The sequence below is a fragment of the Clytia hemisphaerica genome, unplaced genomic scaffold, assembly GCF_902728285.1.
Source record: "Clytia hemisphaerica strain Z4C2 unplaced genomic scaffold, Clytia hemisphaerica genome assembly, whole genome shotgun sequence".
Lineage (NCBI taxonomy): Eukaryota > Metazoa > Cnidaria > Hydrozoa > Leptothecata > Clytiidae > Clytia > Clytia hemisphaerica.
Window position 1 is genome coordinate 2,034,659 of NW_027103507.1, and position 23,876 is coordinate 2,058,534.

Here is a 23,876-nt window from a genome sequence, read left to right on the forward strand (position 1 = left end):
CATCCAAGTAACAAACAAGTCGTAAGCGTAACAAATATTTTTGTTCAATTTCTTTCACCCATCTCTTTTCCAAAAGCATAATGAACTTATTGCACTGTAGTCAACCTAAAGTTCCGAAGTTCTGTTTCTTGGGGTCTATTTCAGTAACCCGGCCGGCACACAACATCAAAACAACGTCCATTTGATATTCACAACGTCCAAATAACGTTATTTGAACGTTAAAACAACGTTGTGTGCCAGCTGGGTAATCTGAATGTAAAATTAGTTTAGAATGCTGAATGAAAATAAAATTTAGTCATTGATTGATTGATTTGGCAACTATTTCAGAATGAAATATCTCGAAGTAAGTTTACTACTAGCCTACCCTACAGCCTCTTGTCTTTCAATCTTCTGTGTTAATTCCGTAATCGTAACAAATCTATTTGTTCCATTACTTTCGCACTTCTCTTTTCCAAAAGCATAGTAAACTTATGGCATTTAATCACGATTTGCAAAATTATGAGTGAGATGATAATTGTTTTCAATGAGACGAGACTCGTCATAATGAGGATACTGCAGGAACTACTTTCCCCTATAATTTGGTGCCTTAGTTTCAATCACTTAGCCTCACGCGTCACTTTATGTGACGAAATCACTCAGTGATGTTGAGCTATTATCAGAAGAGAATTTGCAAGGCATTTATGCGCACTCACCAACAGAATGTATTTTGAAATGTCAAAATAAATTTCAAAAGAAAGTGATTTACACTGTGGATAATATATGCTTTTGTACCAATGGAACAACTTCGATAGTAGCTGTTGGTGAAAAAGGTTTAAGGTTATCTTTTAGCTGGATATACTATAAGGGTCAAGTCTGGCTGTAAAAATCTGATCCATCTTTATAATTGTGACTCGCACATATATTAATTTGATTTGCACTCATTTTTGGCTGGCTTCAGCACAATAAGATATGCAATCAAATTACACTGTAATAGTGAGAAACGTAGAAGAGCTGTAAGTAAGTAAAGAGCTGCATTGTAAGGGTCCAATTTTGATAGCCATTTTTGTGGTGGCAAATATGCCGTCGTTTAGAAATCGAGTGCCCCCTGGGTGTATACCGTTGTACATGAAAAAAGTTGCTTGGAAAGAACACCCCTGTCTCAGTGCCCCGGTAGAACTTTTTCCCTCAGTGGGGATGAAAATTTCTATCAAAATGCCACTGGGGATAGAAAATCTATTGTTTCCAGCTCGAAAATTCCAGTGGGGATGGTTTTGGAGTGCAATTTTTTACATTCAGTTTTCAATGGGGATAAAATCATAAAGCAATTTTGCAGTGGGGTTGAAATTGTAGGATATTTTTTCCACCGGGGACGATTTTTCAGCCTATTTTTCCACCGGGGTGGGGGGTCCACCGGGTCTGTGATACAGGGGTGTGAAAGACTTTCCCAATATATTATAACATACAGTATGTGGCCCCCAAAACGTCGATCAAATTTAAAATTTCTCTCAAATCTAGAGGAAAAGAGGTTTTACAAAGATTTTTGCTGCATGAAAAACTTTAACATCTCTATTTCAACAATATTTTTCAATCGCTTAAAGATAGGTAGCTTTTTTCTAATGGCCCCCAAAACGGAGGTTTGCAATTTTAGCGATTTCTCGAGATCTCTTTAAGATTTGAATACAAAGTTTTGACCATAGTTTTGAAATGTGATTTAGAGGATTTTGGGCATAAATTTATTTGATAAAACTTTTACAGTATAACCCCTGGTTGTCAAAACACAGGTTTGGGGCCCCCAAAACGTAGGTGTAGTAATAAGGGGAAAAACTATGAACATATTTGTGTTTTCCCTTAAATTTATGACCCGATGGATGTAAAATTTATGATTTTTATAAAACATTTTAAGATTTTCGATAATTTAAAGTCCAAACTGAAAATTTAGAAATTTTCGAAATGACAATTTTGATTTAACAACGTCTTAATCAAGTTTCTGAAAACCAATCTCTTTTGGAAATAGTTCCATTCATGTATGGAATATGCTGTGAAAACTTTAGAAAAACAGCTCAACTGAAACTGAAAATATTAAAGGTATTTTTCTCCTACATTTTGCAAAAAAATGACAGAATTTGCCGTTTTGGCTGATTCAGCGAAAATTTTTATATGTAGTATTAATTTTTTGTTATAAACTATTATTTCAAGCTGATAGGAATGGAATTCCAAGATGTTTTGCTGTTTCTCATGTTTAGAATTTTCGGTTTTATCAATGCTGGTTCTAGAACCCCAAAATAACTGGTTGACCTTTAAGATGCTATATCTTTTACCCATCCTCTAAAGTCACAGATGTATCTGCATTTTCTGAAAGGCATTAGGTGTAGAAAGTTTCTTATACCCCATTTTCATAACTTATTTTCACTATTCAATGAGCTAAAGTGAGTTATATGCAATTTTTATCCAATTTTGGTGTTGAAATATTTCCTTCAGACACAAATATGTTATTTTGAAGCTGTCTCAAACCATAAAAAACATGCTCATTTTTAAGTATGACCATCATTTCTTCAAAATAAAAAAAATCGTCTAATTCTGATAAATCTACAGGTCAAAATTCTCATTTTAATGACGACCTACGTTTTGGGGACCGTCTCCGTTATGGGGGCCATATACTGTATCTAACAGAAGAAAGGGTAATATTGGGGAGTTGGAGATTTTGTGGTACATAAATCCTAGACACAGGAGAAAGTGCAATATCCCCTTGATTTAGTGAAGCATCTACCAAAGTCAGATATATTCCTCCATCCACATGCAGGGTCCCAAGCTGTTTAATTGCCTGCCGAAAGCAATAAGAAATATTCCTAACTGCACTAAGGATGCCTTCAAACGTCAACTTGATAAATTCCTGTCACCCGATAAATTCTCAAGTCATTTTGTATTTAGAGCATCACACCCTCTATTTTTATAAGAACCGACACAATTTTGTTGAGGATTCGCTTTTCTTATTTCTTATACATATTTATGGTCTCAAATTTTTCTTGTCCTGTTTTAATTTTGGGTCTATTTTTACAGTTTTGACCTTTTACTTATCCCAAAAAAACAGCCATTCTAGGCTGAGGGATGTTCTCAAGTTGTTCTTATTTTTTGCATTTTAAGCCTCGTTGTTCTTTCAAAAGAGTATTATCGCAGCTTGATTATAGTTTTCATCTATGCACGTAATTGTTGTATACACCTTTTCGACCGCAGCCGCTTATTGCTACGCGGCTATTTTTTTTGTCGGTTTTACCACCCTAAAACCATCCCAGTCTTTGTTTCACACCTATAGACAATAGAAAAAGGTGTAAATAAAGGATTGGACCGAGTTTAGGGGGATGATTAAATAATAAAGCGGCACGCCTGACTGCGCGACTACGGTCGAAAAGGTGTATTGCTTAAAGCTTTAACTACCTGGCTCGTTGTAAATATGTAACCGAATGTCCTGTTTTTTTGTGTTTTTTTTTGGCTAAATGTTACAAGCACTGATAGGTACCGATAGGCGTATAAATATATAAATTTACTTTATGAGTTTCAGAAGACACTTTTGCCAACAAATTTCCCATTAAAACCCAGCTGGTAACTTGTCCAAAAGCAATATATAAAATGAAAAGGTAGAATTATAAAATTTGCATGTCCAACCCCTACAATAACGACTGCTTGAAAAATTCCCATAGTATCTTGGAAAAATTCACAAGTAATCTCACAACAGTTCGTCTATTCTGCACATTCAAGGATGTGGCAAATTTGACGTTCTGGCTTGGCTATTCAGTCAAAATATTCAAAAGTGCGTTGCCATTTCCTTGAAAAAGATAGCAAAAAGCAACAGGGTTTCGATGTTAAAGTTTATGATTGGCGTTAGATATTGGTGCGATTGTTTTGTGTTTTAGCCAATCAGCGTGCTCAAAAGCTCATTTATTCATCGTAAATCTGAATGAAAAAGATCAGAGTGGTGCGCAAACCCCGGTATATTCTTTTAAAGAGTCGTGCTTTTTAGAGCGACCGTAGCGCAATTTTAGAGTATCCAGTTACGTAAGGTTGTGGGTTCAACTCCCGCAGCCTACCAAAGATTTTCAAAATTGTACTTGATGCCTCTCTGTCTGCTTGATGCTCAGCAATTAAGAGGAAGATCAAGGGTAACTGGAACAATCCAGGGAGAAAGAGTGGCGCTGCAAATCTTTTTCCCGTCAGCGGACGCAGACCTGATTTAGCGGCCGAAGACCTGAACTTAACGGCCGAAGACTTGATTTAACGGCTGAAGGTCTGAATTAACGGCCGAAGACCTGAATCAACAGCCGAAGACCTGATTTAGTAAGTCACCGGCCAATTACCCAATAGATAAGTTAGGGTCAGTTAAATTAACCTGAACCATTCGGCAGAGTCAGTTGCAATGGTCCAGTGGTGAGTGCAGTAATATTGAAGACAAAAGATGGGTAGTTCGAGACGAGTTATTGGCATTAATTTTCATTCTTCTTTTAACTTAATTTACCTAATTTGTTTTCAATACTACTATTTCCCATTGAAACATCATATAAAAATCTTGATTTAATTTATAAAAAAGATTTATAACAAATTTCCACAATTCATTTTCTCCAGGTCTTCGGCCGTTAAAAAAGGTATTCGACCACTGCATAAAGTCTTCGGTTTTTAATTCAGGTCTTCAGCCACTAAATCAGGTCTGCGACCACTAATTCAGGTCTGTGTCCGCTGATGGAAAAAACATCTGCAGTGGCCTCCTCCCCTACCTCCGGGTAGATAGCTATCGAAAAAGGAGGCTTCGGGTCGCCTCCGACTGCGGTCGCAGATTTACTTACTTAGAGATCACACTTTTCAGCGAAGAAAAGTAAATCCTTATTCAATAATTCACGTTAAACTTGCAGTTTTTTATCATGAACTTTATTTCATTTTTTTCCTGTTTAATTTGAGAGCTGTAAGTCTAGTGACATTTAAAGATGAAGATTAGACATTTTCAAAGACTAGCTGTTTTGGCTATTATATTACAAAGCTTTGGGAATGTTGTCGGCAACATTGGTAACGACTTAATCATCGGAGCTTGTAAAGAAAAAGCCTCATTAGATTGCAACAAAATGGTGTCTCAAAATCCAGACCTTGATTACAGAATGTGCTGGGAAAAGAAATTCGCATTGTGCTACTCAGCATGGAAACAAGTTATCAAGGGAACCAATCGAGATAATGTGTTTTGTGTAATGGTAAAGAAACAAGACATCGTGATATGTTATTTTGATGAAAATGAACATACAGTTTGTGTTGAAGTGGTCTATGAAGTCGAAGAATGCATTTGAAAAACTGATTTGTTTGATTTATTATAAGGTTTATATGAGGTGAAGGTTATAAGAAAATGTGTGATTTGTGTATAATTCCGGGAAGGAGGTACGTAGACACTTAACGATTTTTTACAGTTTGATATTACCGGGGTAGAGTATTTTACACAACCCTGAATAACTTTTGATCTAGTTGATATTTTTGGACCAAATTTGGAAACGATTTTGCTTACCACAATATAAACCCACATATAAACCCATAGAAAGAATTTCGATTCGGTGACGTCATTTAATCTTTGATAACGTCATCACGAAATGACAACTGTCATCTAACCGATAAAAAAACTGTACCTGAGATAAACATTAATTGAAAACGATCTAGAAAAGATCTTTAGTCCTGTTTGAAAGGTACTGAAAAGGTCTATAACATATTTGCCGATTTTTTGGTATACCATCAATTTTAAATCCTAAAATTTGCTTAACCCTATTCGTATTAAGGGGGTCTATTTCTGTTTGGGGATGAAACTAATGCTAAGAGCTCCTGAAATAATAGAGCTTTTGGCATGCATTTTCTGTAAATTTCTGACGTTTATTTAACTTAAAAAAAAATTGATACCTAAAACTTTCACACCTTGAGCATGATGATATCTCTGACAGTAAGGTGTCACAAAAATTGACAGTTTTCTATTAACAAATTCATTTTTTGTGTCAAATATATCGTTTAAATCGTGATTTTATTAAATATTAATTTAGGATAAGATAAGCATCTTAAGACTCAGGGAACTTTTATCTAAAACCTTTGTTAGAATACGATAGCTATTAATATTAAGAACAAAGGAATTTCTCGGATTTTGCTCATAAAATTACGCTATTAGACAAGGACCTTGTGTGCCAAATTTCATCCAAAAAGCCTCACTAGATCAAAAGTTAAGGTGTCGTACAGGAACAGCCCCCTAGTTTTAAACCGCCCCTAAAAGCCCAAGAGGAATAGGGCTAAGATGAGTAAAATGACGTTATCATTTCTTGAAAATTTTTACATTAAATTTTGATTATCTCTGAAACCTATGAAAATATGAAAGAATTCGAATAAATTTGGATAAACATTTTAAAACATTTTAGTCATGAGTAAATTTGTAGACTTTAATTTTGGGTGGTGTAAAATACCTCCTGGTAAAAATAGGGTTAATTTAATAATATACTGTTGATGGGGCTCTGTGTGGGTATGTTTTTAAGGATTCTAATGTGCAATGTGAGAGTCGATATGCAAGACTATGTGTACTGATCGGAAATAGAAGTTATTGAATATTTCGATTATTTTTACCTTTAATTTAGAAAATCTCAATAAATTTTATCTGCACTGTAAGTGTCAATTTTTTTCAGCTGTTAAATTGTCAATAAAATCATATAAAATATTTGGTTACCGGTGGATAACCCGATGAAAAAGATTGCTAAAACTGATTTTAAGCACAAGTGGACTTTTCTTTCAAGTTTCCTTCCTTTTTTAAAACGACTATTTTCAACACAATCTATGCAAAAATTTATCAATATTGTCTTCTGCGGCACTGACCATATTATTTTCCATTGAAATCTTACTAGCCAGGCCCCGGTGAAAATTGAGGTGAAAAATCTCATGTAAATTCACATCAAGGATTTATAATACACTGGATATACAAGTACCTGATTTTTGCTGATTTCTCATGTTCTCTAGCTGTGTCCGCAGTAATGATATTATTGTTCACTCTCCTTCCCTATTAAATGATTTTTCGAAACATTCTAGTTGCTTTTTTTTTCGAAAATCATTCATCCAATTCCCAAAAGAGACTTAAAATTTTCCTGTGAGAGTCAGATTCGTCTATTTAATTGCAAATTATACGTCGCTACGACGTTTCAAGTTGTGAGAAAGATGCAAAAGATGTGTTGTGTATAAGAAATTGAATGCTGACACCGGAAATTTTCAAACTTCAATCACAAAAAAACCACCTTGCCACCACGTGCCTCCAAAAGATTTTCATACCACGGTGACATCAAGACACTGAAGTCTAACGTTTGTTATTTTTAGCTCGTGTAGTAACAGTTTTGGAAAAATATTCCCAATTGAAAATTTCGTGTTACTATAAGCATTTTGTTTGATTTTGCTTGTCTAATGATGTTTTCTTCACATTAGATTTCACAAATGCATCCGGCTTGGTATTCTAGCCTTACTTTCAAAGTTTTTTCCCGACAAAGGTACTAAAAGAAAACGCTAGAGAACTTTTTTAAAACGAGATTAATAAACATTTTCAAAAGTCAGATACATTCGAGCCACCATGACAGTTGTCCTTTGCGGACAGAGCTAGAACATCAATTATTTTCCGAAACAAAGGAAATACAATGGTCACTCTACACCGTTTTATGAGTCATTTATCCAGTGTCTCTTATAATTCCTTGTTCACATCATCTCTGACATTCAGAGACCTGGAAATCGGGTGAAACTGGAGTTTTTACAAGTTCTTTGATGACTCTGTTGGTCATTTAATGTTGAGACAGACGATTTTATTACTTTTTCTAAACAACGCATCATCCCTATTGTTTAAAAATAACCAATCAGTTAAGCATCTTGTAAAAACTCCAATTCATCCCTGGAAATCAGACCCGGTAGTGAAATTTCACCTCTTGAACGCATGCAAGCAGCTCGAATTTTTGCGTAATGTACGTAAATTAAGCCTTATGAGTGACCCCCATCTTTGTGTTTTCAGGCTTAAAAACTTGATTAGTAAATTCTATATGAGATATCTTTAAATTTCATCAAATTTTGATCGAAAATTTGAATGGCTAGAGGTTGGGCTCTGACCATAGTGATTTTTTCATAATTGCCATGTACAAAATATAGACTTCTGCCTGATGTAGCCAACAAAACTATGACAAGTTATACATTTTTCTGCCAGGCCAACTATTAAATCTGAAAATTTTAAAATTGCAGTGAAAAAATATGATGAAGAAAAAAAATGAAGACTTGTGCAAAGAGCAGTATTTCAACTTTGAAGACCTTATTATTTTCGGCGAAAAAAGAACATTTTGAAAAAGATTTTGCGTTAGAAAGTAAAAAATAAGAAAAAGATTTTCAGAAAAGTTTTGTTTAAAAGCCATTTTGTTCCCGAATCTTGAAAATGTTGATTTTTTGATACATCAATTTAAAAACTTTTTCAAGATTTTGACCGTTTTTTGACCATTTTTAGTCAACGAGTGATCCAAGAACCTCCAAATTTGGCCTTGCCTTACTTGATTCTGTCTTCCAGCAAATTAGTTTGAAGTTTTACAACTGGGCACCTTTCTATCATTCAGGCAGGTCCACGCAACTTTAATTTCCCTTACCTTACTCAGCTTTAGTTACCCCCCTTAGCCGCCACCCGCCCCACCCTTCCTATATCGGGCGGCGCCGAAGGCACCTAAAAAAAGAGGAGACTCTATGTAAGCTATCCAACGAGCTATGAGCAAGCTTCAAACTCCATCTGCAATCATGGTCGAAATAGAATGAGAATTCCGGTTATTTTAACGTTTTTCAAGAATTAAAGTTCTGGCGAGAAAGTCGATTCTGGGCTATCTCTTTAACTTAATGGAATATTTCAATTTGGGAGGGGTTGGCAGACTTCCAGGCTATATTCTGAGCCTTATTGGACTATTTTTAAGTCTAGTGTTAAAACTCAGAGTTAAAACTCTACCCTTCAAACCTACTTTAGAGCACTTAAAAATTGATTGCGGTTTCAAAACTTCCCGGTGGATTTCCCTTTTTTCTCAAATATTACGACCATGATTGTAGATCCGGAGATATAAGCCTTTAAAGTTGAACTAGCGATTTTATTTAAAAAACTTAGAAAAAAATGACAATGGCAGTTAAAGAGTTAAAAGTGTCAAGGAACCAAAAACAAAAGTTCTATCTTGAAATCCCTTAACAAATTTTCTGACCTTAGTCAGAGCCAATACAATTATCGGATTTCTAAAGTTTTTTAAGGAAATTGAAACATGTTACCCCAAAATTGAGGTAACTCACGGACGGTAATATTAAACAAGAAACGCGTCCCCTATACCAAAATAATCTTTGGGGTGCGCGCAGCCTACATTCATCTATGAGATCTGGCACGAGATATTTGAAAATATTCAATTATTGCTTGTTTTTTTCATGTTGTGCGCAACTGGCTTTAAAAGAATGAAAAAAGCGTTCAGTGAAGTGCGCTTTGAATGACGTTGAAAAAAAGCTATTTGCTGGAATGCACCCTTAAACGTTCATTGTTGATTATCAATACGTTCGTGGGTCATTCATAGAGAGATACTTGCTAATATATAAATCGAAGGTAAGACGGAATTCACACCCTTTATAAGACTGATAGTTTTCCACTTCATCTCTATTATAATACTCTCATTATATTCTTGGAATATAATGTTCTCCAGTCAATATCTTCATTCTTCTTTTTATCTTTATTCTTCATCATTTATATCCTCACATATGAAATTGGGGCGAAAATTGTTCCTTTTTATATATAGGAAGTTAGCGAATATCTTAAATTGAATGAATAAAATGGTGCAAGGGATTTTGTTAATAGCTTTTACCTGTCCGTATAGCTACCGCCATCGAACAAAAAAATTAACGAAAATACATTCCTAATCCTGCCTCAAAGCCCCGGTGGAACTTTTTTCATTAGCAGGGATAAAAAATTCAAATTGAAATCCCAATGGGGATAGAAAATCTATTGTTCAAAGCTTAGAAAATCTAGTGAGGATTGTTTTGGAGTGTAATTTTATGAAGATTGAATTTCGAATGGGGATGAAATCAAGTCAATTTCCAGGTTATTTCACCACCAGGGACGAAATTTTTGGCAAATTTTCCAGGTGGGGCTGGGTCATCTCAGTGGATTTTTGATACAGGGGTGTGAAATTCTATCTTATAATGGAGTCCCTATAACTTGAACACGTATGGGGAGTAAAAATTTATTCGAGTTAACGAATTTTCGAGTTATGGAGTAAGGTTTATAAGACATTGTTAACTGAAAGGACTATAAAAAACTTGTTCGAGTTAAGTTGAAATTCGAATTATAAAGGATCAAGCTAAAGGGACTCCACTGTAGCTCAAGCCAATCGCTTTTCCATGTGTAATTAAAAGATGCTTACAAATCATTCAAATTATGAAATAAGTCTTGTTTTGCATGTACGTTTGTACAATCATAATTTTAACACTGATAATTGACGAAGAAATTTTGATCGATTTTATCAATCAGTAACTTGCCATATGACCTATATGGATTAATGTCTGTCAGATGTACAATTTTCCGAAGGTCAATATAAATATCAAATAATCATATAAATTAAATTAGTATTTCAGAATTGGTTCAAATAGATCTGGAGTTCAATGAAAAAGGGCGATTCTTCCTAAAAGATAAAACGGAAAGGAGTAATAAAATGTCTTTAAAACTGAATTTAGTTTTTCTGCTATTTGTATCATGTCTTCTTGTCGATGCTACAGTAATTAACTATCCAACTCAAGCAATTGAAGCCGTCTGTAAAGAGCAAGCAAGTGTATATTGCATTGGCAATGGACGAGCAACATCTTCACCAACTCTTTTCAGCCAATGTTGGAACGATTGGTTTGATCAATGTGTGGACTTTTATTATAGACATGGCCAATTTCATCGGGGTGACTCAAATTGCATTTCTCAAGACCATTCAATTGACGTTTGTTATCAAAATGAAGCAAAAGTTGAAGTCTGTGTGATGGTCGTTTATGAAGTATTTTTATGTCAATAAAACGTGAACACTACTAATGGATAAAATGGGCTTCAGGAGAACATTTAAGTAGAATAAATATTTGTTAATTATATATCATTCAAATTTAAAATACTGAAAAATAACTCGTATACTTCAATGTAAAATCTCCCGAAAATTCTAAAACCTCTGTGTAAATGCCGAACGAGTCGAATAGGAGTCAACATAAGTCACGAACGACACTTTAAGTTAAAACGAAGCCATAGGTTTTCTTTGACGCATCTTCCTGGTGGAAAATGGCTAAAATTGAATAAAATAACACGTTTAGCTAACGAAATATAAATACAGTGCAAGTCAAAATATAAAGATACATCAGTTAGATTACAAAGACAAGTCAAAGCATGAACATATAAACGACTGGACATCCATCTCCTTTGTCTTTTTGAAGATAACACGGCTAGCTTCGTTGCCGCCTCGTTAAAAGCATAAAATGAAACAATAGATTTTGATGATATACCACTTGGGAATACCTTGTTAACAACGTCAAAACTTCGACAAAAGTCTCTGTTGTTCTACTCCTCTCAAGTCTTTTATCTATATCATAACAAAGATAACAGAGGCAAAATCATCGTCAGCTTGTCAAAACTCCGACTAATATTTCAAAATTTTGACTTAAAAGTGTCTAATAATTTTAGAGAGTGTCACATTCTAATTTCGATATTCTTATTACACAGGCTCTCAACTTTGGCAAGCTATTTTTTTCAAGTCATAAAATAATTATTGGAGTGACAAAAGGGATTCAAAAGTATACACGCAGTTGAAATTCTGCATTTCAGAGTTGAAAAAGTTGATTAAATAAATTACAAACTTGTAAAAAAATACGAAAATAATTTTTTTGTGCATTAGGAGTAATGTTCAAGCCCTATCAATCTTTTCACCTAAATAATTCAAAGAAATAAAATTATGACGGAATATTGTCGGATTTTTCATACCAATTTTGAAAAACAGGCGGCAACGAAGCTCGCTTAAAAGAGACAATAAAAGATAGATGTCCAGTCGTTTATATGTTCATAGTCAAAGATATAACATATAAAAGAAGAAATAGAAACTTACTAAAAACACTGTGGCTGAACATACACGTACACGTAAACATATACTCTCAACTAACACTCACAATTCCAATACGCAGATTTATAACACATCACAACAACTCATACAACAACTAGACAATCCTCAAGGGACGAACGCATAACTATACACACAATACGGTACTATACAATACAATACGCAACTGAAATGAAGATTCTGACTTGTAGATTTATCAGAGTTAAACGATTTTTGTTTATTTTGAAAGAATGATGGTTATACTTACAAATGAGCATGTTTTTGCTGGTTTGAGACAGATTCAAAATAACATATTTGCGTCTAAAGGAAATATTTTAACACCAAAATTAGATAAAAATTGCATATAACTCACTCTAGCTCCTTGGATATTGAAAATATGTTATGAAAACGAGGTATAGGAAACTTTCTACACCTAATGCCTTTCAGAAAATGCAAATATATCTGTGACTTTAGAGGCTGGGTAAAAGATATAGCATCTTGAAGGTCAACCAGTATTTTGGAGCCCTAGAATCAGCATTAACAAAACCGAAAATTCTTAATATGAGAAAAAGCAAAAAATCTTGGAATTCTACTCCTATCACCTTGAGTTAATAGTTGTAATGCAACCTTGGTATTTTTTAATATGTTTCCATAAAAATTATAAAATTAGAAAAACCAAAAAATTTATTTCACAGTTTTCATTGAGTCTCACTTGTTTTCCTTTGTTCTTTTGTTTCATTCAGTCCCTTGTGACACATCAGTTTCTCAATTCTCATGTGGAGTGTCTTTTGTTTTAAAGTTCATTTTTGTCAACAATGTGTCACTCTAGGATAATTACTTTTAATTATTTATTCATTTAATTGCTTTTTTCACTTAGTTAATTTAATGACATAATATGGATAGGGACTTATTTTTTATATAAATACAGGCACACATTTCAGTTCACTTCAGATCTGACTTGACAGTCATAGAGTCAAGATGTCAAGGAAATCAGATTTTCACAAATTTTAATAATAATTCATTTTGATTTTCACTTGTGCACTGGGTACTCACAGTATTTATTCACTGGCTACCTGGCAGGTTTTTGCTTTTGCATTTTTGTTTCTTTGCTTTTTTCATGTGTCAGCCATTTTGTTTTTCTGTGCCTTAGGTTTAAGACTTTGTATATTTTCAGTACATTGAAACTTATTTACTCATATAGACTTATACTTTTTCAATTCATATTTACACACTATACTTTCAAACATCTAGACTTATACTTTTATAGACATTTTGGACTTAGAAAATCTTTCAAATATTTTGGACTTTTTTATTTTGAAACTTATTTGACCAATTGTAATTTACCTTTTTAGTTTGAACAATATCAACGTTCCGAACACTGTCAGTCTCAAATCCCTTTGCACTACATTCAAACAGTCAGACACTTCAACTCAATTCAATTGTCAATGTCAAGACGAGGCATCACAAGGATCGACTACAGCCAACTCAATTCAACTGGCCGAATCATTCCCCTCAGAAGCATTGACGAAGAACTCACCTCTCATTTTCATAATTTATCTATTCGCGAATCAATTCACCCTGATTCCGACGTAACTCATACCGACTCCGACGCAACTCATACCGACTCTGACGCAACTCATACCGACTCTGAAGCAACTCATTCCGACTCCGACGCAACTCACACCGACTTCGTCGCAACTCACACCGACTCCGTCGCAACTCACACCGACTTCGACGCAACTCATACTGACTCCGACACAACTCAAACTGTTCAACTAGACTCCATAATGGCAGAGCCAAGTGATGAAGCCATCGATCTAATGATTTTGGCACAAGATGCTATTGACATGATGGAAGAAATCCCAATCAATGATCTCAGTCCTGAAGATTCAAATGTTATCATCACAAAGCTCGAACAAATCAGAAGCTCAATTCGCAAAAAGGAGGTCATAATCAAACGTCGAAAAGAGGAACTCGAGGAAGATGTGAGGATTTCTGTTAATCAAGCAATTATGTCAATTAAAGAATTCATAACAGGTATTTACGACCGAAAATCAAAAGCCAACCTGAGTCAGACCAAAATCAAAGATAACGAAGCAGCCCAAATAGAACGTAAGATCAACTTTCGTCTTGATTGCATCAATAGAGACATTGAAAAGCTAGAGATAACTTTTGATTGTGCAATGGACAAAGCAGAATCCTCTGAACTTTTACTCTTACGGAAAAATCTTTCTTCGAACGTTCATCAACGATTTGATAAAATCACAGAAAGTTACACTGAATGCCTTGACTCACCTATCAAAAGTGCCGAAATACTTATCATGATCCGCAAAACTGGGCAAAGATATGTCGACCTAGATGAGAAGAAACAGGCTTACGTCCTCAATCTTACCAAGGAAATTAGTAAGCGAGAACTTGACAAACATTCTGAGTTTAACAAATCTAAACTCAATATCAAATTAGAGAAGTTCTCTGGTTATGACTCCAATACTGATTTTTATACGTTTCGAACCAACTTCGAAAAAATGCACTTGTCTTCAACTCCGAAGGAACTTTTACCAGATCTTCTACGAAACAATTATCTGACAGATGCAGCACTAACAATGGTGAAGACCATCAACAACATAGACGAAATTTGGGAACGACTCAAAAAATCCTTCGGTGACTCAAAAGTGATGTTATCCAGAAGACTTCATCAACTCAAAAGTATCGACTTCAACAAACGAGATCCTGAGAAGCTCATATCCGGCATAAGCACTCTAATCAATATCATGCAGGATGTGTCGTCCCTTGCAGAAAAACACAATATTGAAGAATATCTGTACTATGGTAGCAGCATTTCAGATATTCATGAAGTCATCAGTGAAAGACGATCAACTCAATTTTTGGTAGATTTTGGTGAAGAGGATCTCAGCCCAAAGGAAACTTGGCAAAAGATGATTGAATTCTTAATCAAGGAGAGACGAGTCAATGAACAAAAACGTCTCTTAAATTTCAAGAAAGAGACAATCAAGAAGAAGGATGACAAGAATGCTGGTGCCAGACGTAATGGTTCATGTCACTGGAATCAAGACGGTGATGACGTACACTGCAGCATTTGCAATTCACCAGAGGGAAGAGCAGACCACATTGCAACCAAAAGCCGAAATGGAAAGAAAATCATGCAGTATTACACATGTAAATCATTCGTATTCAAATCACCTGGAGATCGATACACCATCTTGAAGAAGAAGGGATTTTGCGCTCAAGGCTTATTTCCTGGAGCAGATGCATCTTCGGGAAAACATGTCGATGGAAAGTGCCAACACGACTTTGTCTGTGCTCATCCATCCCATCAAAACGACACCATCAAGAAGCATGTGCTAGTTTGTGAGGAGCACAAGACTCAACCATCAAATCAACAACTTCTCGATACCTTTGTAAAGCGTTTCATCAAAAGTCCAGCTTTACCTCAATTCTCAAGGGAGATCAAACTCTACAAAGCCAGCAACGAGATATGCGATGATCGTGGTGTGTATCTCCTTCAACAAATATCCATCAATGGCAACAACTTGTTAATTTTCTACGACAATGGTTGCAGCGATTTCGTTGTCAGCAAGAAAGCAATAGAGCTACTCGGCAGCAAAGCAAAGAAGATATCATCCGAACCGGTCATACTTGGTGGCGTTGGTGAGTGTCAAACCAAATCGTTGAATGGAATCTTCAATGTCACTATCTCACTTCACGATGATCAAGAAGTCACGTTCTCCGGTGTTTGTCTTGATTGTATCACATCTACATTCCAAACATATCCATTAGACGTCGTTGAACAAGACATCATTGACTATCACATCTCATCAGGAGGAACCAGTCCAATTCCAAAGCTTCCAAACAACATTGGTGGTGAAGTGCATATGATGATTGGAGTCAAATACCTTCGTCATCACCCAAAAATGGTCATCCAACTCCCATCAGGTCTTGCATTGTACGAATCGAAATTCAACAATTCAACTGGGGAAGAGGAGTGGTCGGTGGACCACATCACAGCTTCACCAAAATTCATCAGCAATTCAACACATTGACATCCTCCACATTCTTTTCAAATCAATTCAACATGATTAGAAGCCAATCAGCTGTCCCTCTGCTAGGATTCAGCCAATGCAATCCAACAGATCTCGTGCAACAAAATTTCCACGATGAATCACCTATCCACATTTCAACAACAATGAAGATTTTTGAAGAAGTAGAAGCAACAGGTAGTGAGATATCATATCGCTGCCCAGATTGTCGCAACTGCAAAGCATGCAAGCAACCATCAAATGATGTCATCACCTGCAAAGAGGAAATCGAGCAGAGCATCATCAATTCATCCATCACCGTTGATTTGGAGAGCAAGACTGCAACAGCACTCCTTCCTTTCATAGCAGATCCAGAAGCACGCTTGGTCAACAACAAGGACAAGGCAATGAAAACATATCAGCAACAAGTTCGAAAACTCAATCATCCCAACAATCAAAAGGACAAGCAAGATGTTCTCGAGTCAGAAGCAAAGCTGCAGCAACTTGGATATGTTGAATATGTATGCAACCTCCCAAAAGAAGACCAGGACCAACTGCAAACTTGTAAGATGCATTATTATATTCCATGGAGAGCCGTTTGGAAATCTAACTCCTTTAGTACGCCTTGTAGAATTGTGTTTACCTACAGCTTCAGGTTTCAGCCTAAATGACGTATTGGCAAAAGGCAGAAATAACCTGAATCATCTTCAAGAAATATTAATCAGATGGTCTGTCCAACCAACAGCTATCCATACAGACATAAAGAAGATGTACAATACGATAAAGCTACACAAGAGTCATTGGTGTTATCAGAGATATCTTTGGCAAAACAGCTTGGATCCATCAAAATCACCAGAACAGAAGGTTATCAAGACTCTGATATACGGAGTCAAATCGTCCAGCAACCAAGCCGAATTCGCTTTGCGCAAAATTGCTCAGTTATCAAAGGAGGAATACCCCAAAGTCAACAACATTGTGCAAAAGGATATTTATGTTGATGATTGTGTAACTGGCGAGAAAGACCTTGAAACAGCTCATCGTCGTGCAGATGAGCTCGAACTTGTATTGAATCGTGGTGGATTCCAATTGAAAGGTATAGCATTTTCAAGAGAAGACCCACCAAGCACCCTCAGTGATGATGGAGAAACAATCCATGTTGGTGGTATGAGATGGCTTGTCAAATCAGATGAGCTAGCTCTCAATGTTGGGGAACTCAATTTCAACAAGAAGATTCGTGGGAGGAAACCTGAACAATCAATAAAAGGTATACCTTCAAATTTAACAAGAAGACAATGTGCATCCAAAGTTGCTGAATTGTTTGATTTGACTGGTAAAGTTTCACCCTTAATAGCTTCAATGAAAATTGATCTTCAGGATCTAGTACAACGACAACTCAATTGGGACGATATCATCCCCGATAACCTCCGGTCCATCTGGGAATCAAATTTCGACATGATGAAGGAAATAGGAGATCTACGATTTAATCGAGCCATAGTCCCAGAAGATGCAATCGACTTAAAGATGGACACTCTGGACTTTGGAGATGCCAGTCACTCAATGGTTTGTGTTTCAATCTATGGAAGATTTCTACGGCGAAATGGAGAGTACTCGTGTCAACTGATCTTTTCAAGAACAAGAACTGTGCCAAAAGGAACATCTCAACCACGAGGAGAATTGTATGCTGCTGTGATAAACACCCATACAGGAGAGATCGTCAAACGCTCATTAACCACGTGGCACCAATCTTCAATTAAGTTGACAGACAGTCAGATTGTTTTACATTGGATAAGTAACGAGAACAAACCACTCAAGCAGTATGTTCGAACCAGAGTCATCGAAATCAAGCGATTCACTTCAAATCAAGATTGGTTCTACGTCAACACTAACAACATGATTGCAGATATTGGCACTCGAAAGGGAGCAACCTTGAAAGATGTTTCCAGGACCTCAACTTGGATAAATGGCTTTGATTGGATGCATTTAGATCATTCACAATTTCCTATCAAGAGTGCAGAAAATTTGAAGCTAAGTGATTCAGAGATCTCTGAGGTGAATAAAGAAGTTCAAATCTTCCACATTAACAACAAAGAATTCAAGAAGAGATCAACACACTCAAATTATCTCATCGACCCAAACCACAGAAGCTTTTCGACAGTCATCTGAATTCTTGCTTACGTTATCAAATTCTGCAACATCACAAGAAAGAAGTCTTCATCCAAATCAACTCAGCTAACAAACGATGAAATCCATTTGGCTGAGCTCTATTTCTTCAAAAAGGCGACAGAAGAAATTCTTCATCTCGTCGAACCACGAAAATATGAACCAATTTCAACACTTAAAGATGGGATACTAACATACAATGGACGCATCCTATCAGATACAAAGACAACAATCGTCGGACGATTCACATCTGCCATGTTGGACCTATCCAGCTCATCCTTTTGTGTACCTATAATCGATGGAAACTCACCCATAGCCTTCAGCATTGTGTATGACATCCACTGGAACAGCTCTGCATGTCATTCTGGCATTGAAACTACTATCAGAGAAATTCTAAAGAAAGTGTACATCATTAATGGCCGCTCGCTTGTCAAGCTAACCAGAAGAACATGCACAAAATGTCGTATCATCCTCAAGAAGCGGATTGAAGCCATCATGGGACCAATTCCACCTTCAAGTCTAACAGTTGCTCCGGCATTTTATAACTCACAGATCGACCTCAGTGGACCATATCAATCATTTTCACCTTCACACAAGCGAACAACAGTAAAGATATGGCTAGTTGTGTATTGTTGTTGTTCCACCTCTGCAGTGATGATCAATGTCATGGACGACTATTCTTCTTCAGCATTCATCCAAGCGTTTACTCGATTTTCAACGAGATATGGTTTTCCAAAGAAAGTATTCTGCGACGAAGGATCACAGCTCGTTAAAGCTACAAAAGGCATGAAGTTGAACTACACTGATGTCAAATCAAGGATAGTCAAGGAAAGAAGCGTGGAATTTCAAACATGTCCAGTTGGCGGACATAATGGCAATGGAAAGGTAGAGAGAAAGATCAAACACATCAATCTATCATTGGAAAAGACCTTTATCTTTTCTTTATCTTTATCTTAGCCATATCTTTACTGTTGTTCGCTTGTGTGAAGGTGAAAATGATTGATATGGTCCACTGAGGTCGATCTGTGAGTTATAAAATGCCGGAGCAACTGTTAGACTTGAAGGTGGAATTGGTCCCATGATGGCTTCAATCCGCTTCTTGAGGATGATACGACATTTTGTGCATGTTCTTCTGGTTAGCTTGACAAGCGAGCGGCCATTAATGATGTACACTTTCTTTAGAATTTCTCTGATAGTAGTTTCAATGCCAGAATGACATGCAGAGCTGTTCCAGTGGATGTCATACACAATGCTGAAGGCTATGGGTGAGTTTCCATCGATTATAGGTACACAAAAGGATGAGCTGGATAGGTCCAACATGGCAGATGTGAATCGTCCGACGATTGTTGTCTTTGTATCTGATAGGATGCGTCCATTGTATGTTAGTATCCCATCTTTAAGTGTTGAAATTGGTTCATATTTTCGTGGTTCGACGAGATGAAGAATTTCTTCTGTCGCCTTTTTGAAGAAATAGAGCTCAGCCAAATGGATTTCATCGTTTGTTAGCTGAGTTGATTTGGATGAAGACTTCTTTCTTGTGATGTTGCAGAATTTGATAACGTAAGCAAGAATTCAGATGACTGTCGAAAAGCTTCTGTGGTTTGGGTCGATGAGATAATTTGAGTGTGTTGATCTCTTCTTGAATTCTTTGTTGTTAATGTGGAAGATTTGAACTTCTTTATTCACCTCAGAGATCTCTGAATCACTTAGCTTCAAATTTTCTGCACTCTTGATAGGAAATTGTGAATGATCTAAATGCATCCAATCAAAGCCATTTATCCAAGTTGAGGTCCTGGAAACATCTTTCAAGGTTGCTCCCTTTCGAGTGCCAATATCTGCAATCATGTTGTTAGTGTTGACGTAGAACCAATCTTGATTTGAAGTGAATCGCTTGATTTCGATGACTCTGGTTCGAACATACTGCTTGAGTGGTTTGTTCTCGTTACTTATCCAATGTAAAACAATCTGACTGTCTGTCAACTTAATTGAAGATTGGTGCCACGTGGTTAATGAGCGTTTGACGATCTCTCCTGTATGGGTGTTTATCACAGCAGCATACAATTCTCCTCGTGGTTGAGATGTTCCTTTTGGCACAGTTCTTGTTCTTGAAAAGATCAGTTGACACGAGTACTCTCCATTTCGCCGTAGAAATCTTCCATAGATTGAAACACAAACCATTGAGTGACTGGCATCTCCAAAGTCCAGAGTGTCCATCTTTAAGTCGATTGCATCTTCTGGGACTATGGCTCGATTAAATCGTAGATCTCCTATTTCCTTCATCATGTCGAAATTTGATTCCCAGATGGACCGGAGGTTATCGGGGATGATATCGTCCCAATTGAGTTGTCGTTGTACTAGATCCTGAAGATCAATTTTCATTGAAGCTATTAAGGGTGAAACTTTACCAGTCAAATCAAACAATTCAGCAACTTTGGATGCACATTGTCTTCTTGTTAAATTTGAAGGTATACCTTTTATTGATTGTTCAGGTTTCCTCCCACGAATCTTCTTGTTGAAATTGAGTTCCCCAACATTGAGAGCTAGCTCATCTGATTTGACAAGCCATCTCATACCACCAACATGGATTGTTTCTCCATCATCACTGAGGGTGCTTGGTGGGTCTTCTCTTGAAAATGCTATACCTTTCAATTGGAATCCACCACGATTCAATACAAGTTCGAGCTCATCTGCACGACGATGAGCTGTTTCAAGGTCTTTCTCGCCAGTTACACAATCATCAACATAAATATCCTTTTGCACAATGTTGTTGACTTTGGGGTATTCCTCCTTTGATAACTGAGCAATTTTGCGCAAAGCGAATTCGGCTTGGTTGCTGGACGATTTGACTCCGTATATCAGAGTCTTGATAACCTTCTGTTCTGGTGATTTTGATGGATCCAAGCTGTTTTGCCAAAGATATCTCTGATAACACCAATGACTCTTGTGTAGCTTTATCGTATTGTACATCTTCTTTATGTCTGTATGGATAGCTGTTGGTTGGACAGACCATCTGATTAATATTTCTTGAAGATGATTCAGGTTATTTCTGCCTTTTGCCAATACGTCATTTAGGCTGAAACCTGAAGCTGTAGGTAAACACAATTCTACAAGGCGTACTAAAGGAGTTAGATTTCCAAACGGCTCTCCATGGAATATAATAATGCATCTTACAAGTTTGCAGTTGGTCCTGGTCTTCTTTTGGGAGGTTGCATACATATTCAACATATCCAAGTTGCTGCAGCTTTGCTTCTGACTCGAGAACATCTTGCTTGTCCTTTTGATTGTTGGGATGATTGAGTTTTCGAACTTGTTGCTGATATGTTTTCATTGCCTTGTCCTTGTTGTTGACCAAGCGTGCTTCTGGATCTGCTATGAAAGGAAGGAGTGCTGTTGCAGTCTTGCTCTCCAAATCAACGGTGATGGATGAATTGATGATGCTCTGCTCGATTTCCTCTTTGCAGGTGATGACATCATTTGATGGTTGCTTGCATGCTTTGCAGTTGCGACAATCTGGGCAGCGATATGATATCTCACTACCTGTTGCTTCTACTTCTTCAAAAATCTTCATTGTTGTTGAAATGTGGATAGGTGATTCATCGTGGAAATTTTGTTGCACGAGATCTGTTGGATTGCATTGGCTGAATCCTAGCAGAGGGACAGCTGATTGGCTTCTAATCATGTTGAATTGATTTGAAAAGAATGTGGAGGATGTCAATGTGTTGAATTGCTGATGAATTTTGGTGAAGCTGTGATGTGGTCCACCGACCACTCCTCTTCCCCCAGTTGAATTGTTGAATTTCGATTCGTACAATGCAAGACCTGATGGGAGTTGGATGACCATTTTTGGGTGATGACGAAGGTATTTGACTCCAATCATCATATGCACTTCACCACCAATGTTGTTTGGAAGCTTTGGAATTGGACTGGTTCCTCCTGATGAGATGTGATAGTCAATGATGTCTTGTTCAACGACGTCTAATGGATATGTTTGGAATGTAGATGTGATACAATCAAGACAAACACCGGAGAACGTGACTTCTTGATCATCGTGAAGTGAGATAGTGACATTGAAGATTCCATTCAACGATTTGGTTTGACACTCACCAACGCCACCAAGTATGACCGGTTCGGATGATATCTTCTTTGCTTTGCTGCCGAGTAGCTCTATTGCTTTCTTGCTGACAACGAAATCGCTGCAACCATTGTCGTAGAAAATTAACAAGTTGTTGCCATTGATGGATATTTGTTGAAGGAGATACACACCACGATCATCGCATATCTCGTTGCTGGCTTTGTAGAGTTTGATCTCCCTTGAGAATTGAGGTAAAGCTGGACTTTTGATGAAACGCTTTACAAAGGTATCGAGAAGTTGTTGATTTGATGGTTGAGTCTTGTGCTCCTCACAAACTAGCACATGCTTCTTGATGGTGTCGTTTTGATGGGATGGATGAGCACAGACAAAGTCGTGTTGGCACTTTCCATCGACATGTTTTCCCGAAGATGCATCTGCTCCAGGAAATAAGCCTTGAGCGCAAAATCCCTTCTTCTTCAAGATGGTGTATCGATCTCCAGGTGATTTGAATACGAATGATTTACATGTGTAATACTGCATGATTTTCTTTCCATTTCGGCTTTTGGTTGCAATGTGGTCTGCTCTTCCCTCTGGTGAATTGCAAATGCTGCAGTGTACGTCATCACCGTCTTGATTCCAGTGACATGAACCATTACGTCTGGCACCAGCATTCTTGTCATCCTTCTTCTTGATTGTCTCTTTCTTGAAATTTAAGAGACGTTTTTGTTCATTGACTCGTCTCTCCTTGATTAAGAATTCAATCATCTTTTGCCAAGTTTCCTTTGGGCTGAGATCCTCTTCACCAAAATCTACCAAAAATTGAGTTGATCGTCTTTCACTGATGACTTCATGAATATCTGAAATGCTGCTACCATAGTACAGATATTCTTCAATATTGTGTTTTTCTGCAAGGGACGACACATCCTGCATGATATTGATTAGAGTGCTTATGCCGGATATGAGCTTCTCAGGATCTCGTTTGTTGAAGTCGATACTTTTGAGTTGATGAAGTCTTCTGGATAACATCACTTTTGAGTCACCGAAGGATTTTTTGAGTCGTTCCCAAATTTCGTCTATGTTGTTGATGGTCTTCACCATTGTTAGTGCTGCATCTGTCAGATAATTGTTTCGTAGAAGATCTGGTAAAAGTTCCTTCGGAGTTGAAGACAAGTGCATTTTTTCGAAGTTGGTTCGAAACGTATAAAAATCAGTATTGGAGTCATAACCAGAGAACTTCTCTAATTTGATATTGAGTTTAGATTTGTTAAACTCAGAATGTTTGTCAAGTTCTCGCTTACTAATTTCCTTGGTAAGATTGAGGACGTAAGCCTGTTTCTTCTCATCTAGGTCGACATATCTTTGCCCAGTTTTGCGGATCATGATAAGTATTTCGGCACTTTTGATAGGTGAGTCAAGGCATTCAGTGTAACTTTCTGTGATTTTATCAAATCGTTGATGAACGTTCGAAGAAAGATTTTTCCGTAAGAGTAA

The 23,876-nt window shown here is 36.8% G+C and overlaps 1 protein-coding gene across 1 annotated transcript; it reads left to right on the forward strand.

The window, feature by feature from the left end:
- Positions 1 to 16,209: 16,209 nt before the first annotated feature.
- LOC136798990 (uncharacterized) lies at positions 16,210 to 19,270 on the forward strand. The gene is made up of 3 exons (XM_067055677.1): positions 16,210 to 16,717; positions 16,899 to 18,202; positions 18,431 to 19,270. The coding sequence occupies exons 1-3, from the start codon at positions 16,210 to 16,212 to the stop codon at positions 19,268 to 19,270; spliced, it is 2,652 nt and encodes an 883-aa protein (XP_066911778.1).
- The last annotated feature ends 4,606 nt before the right edge of the window (positions 19,271 to 23,876 follow it).

Coding starts and splice junctions, on each gene's coding strand:
- LOC136798990 (XM_067055677.1), top strand. CDS start 16,210: ATGATTAGAAGCCAATCAGCTGTCCCTCTGCTAGGATTCAGCCAATGC. Junction 16,718..16,898: donor CCAGGACCAACTGCAAACTT/GTAAGATGCATT, acceptor TCCAACCAACAG/CTATCCATACAGACATAAAG. Junction 18,203..18,430: donor GTGATTCAGAGATCTCTGAG/GTGAATAAAGAA, acceptor TTCTTCAAAAAG/GCGACAGAAGAAATTCTTCA.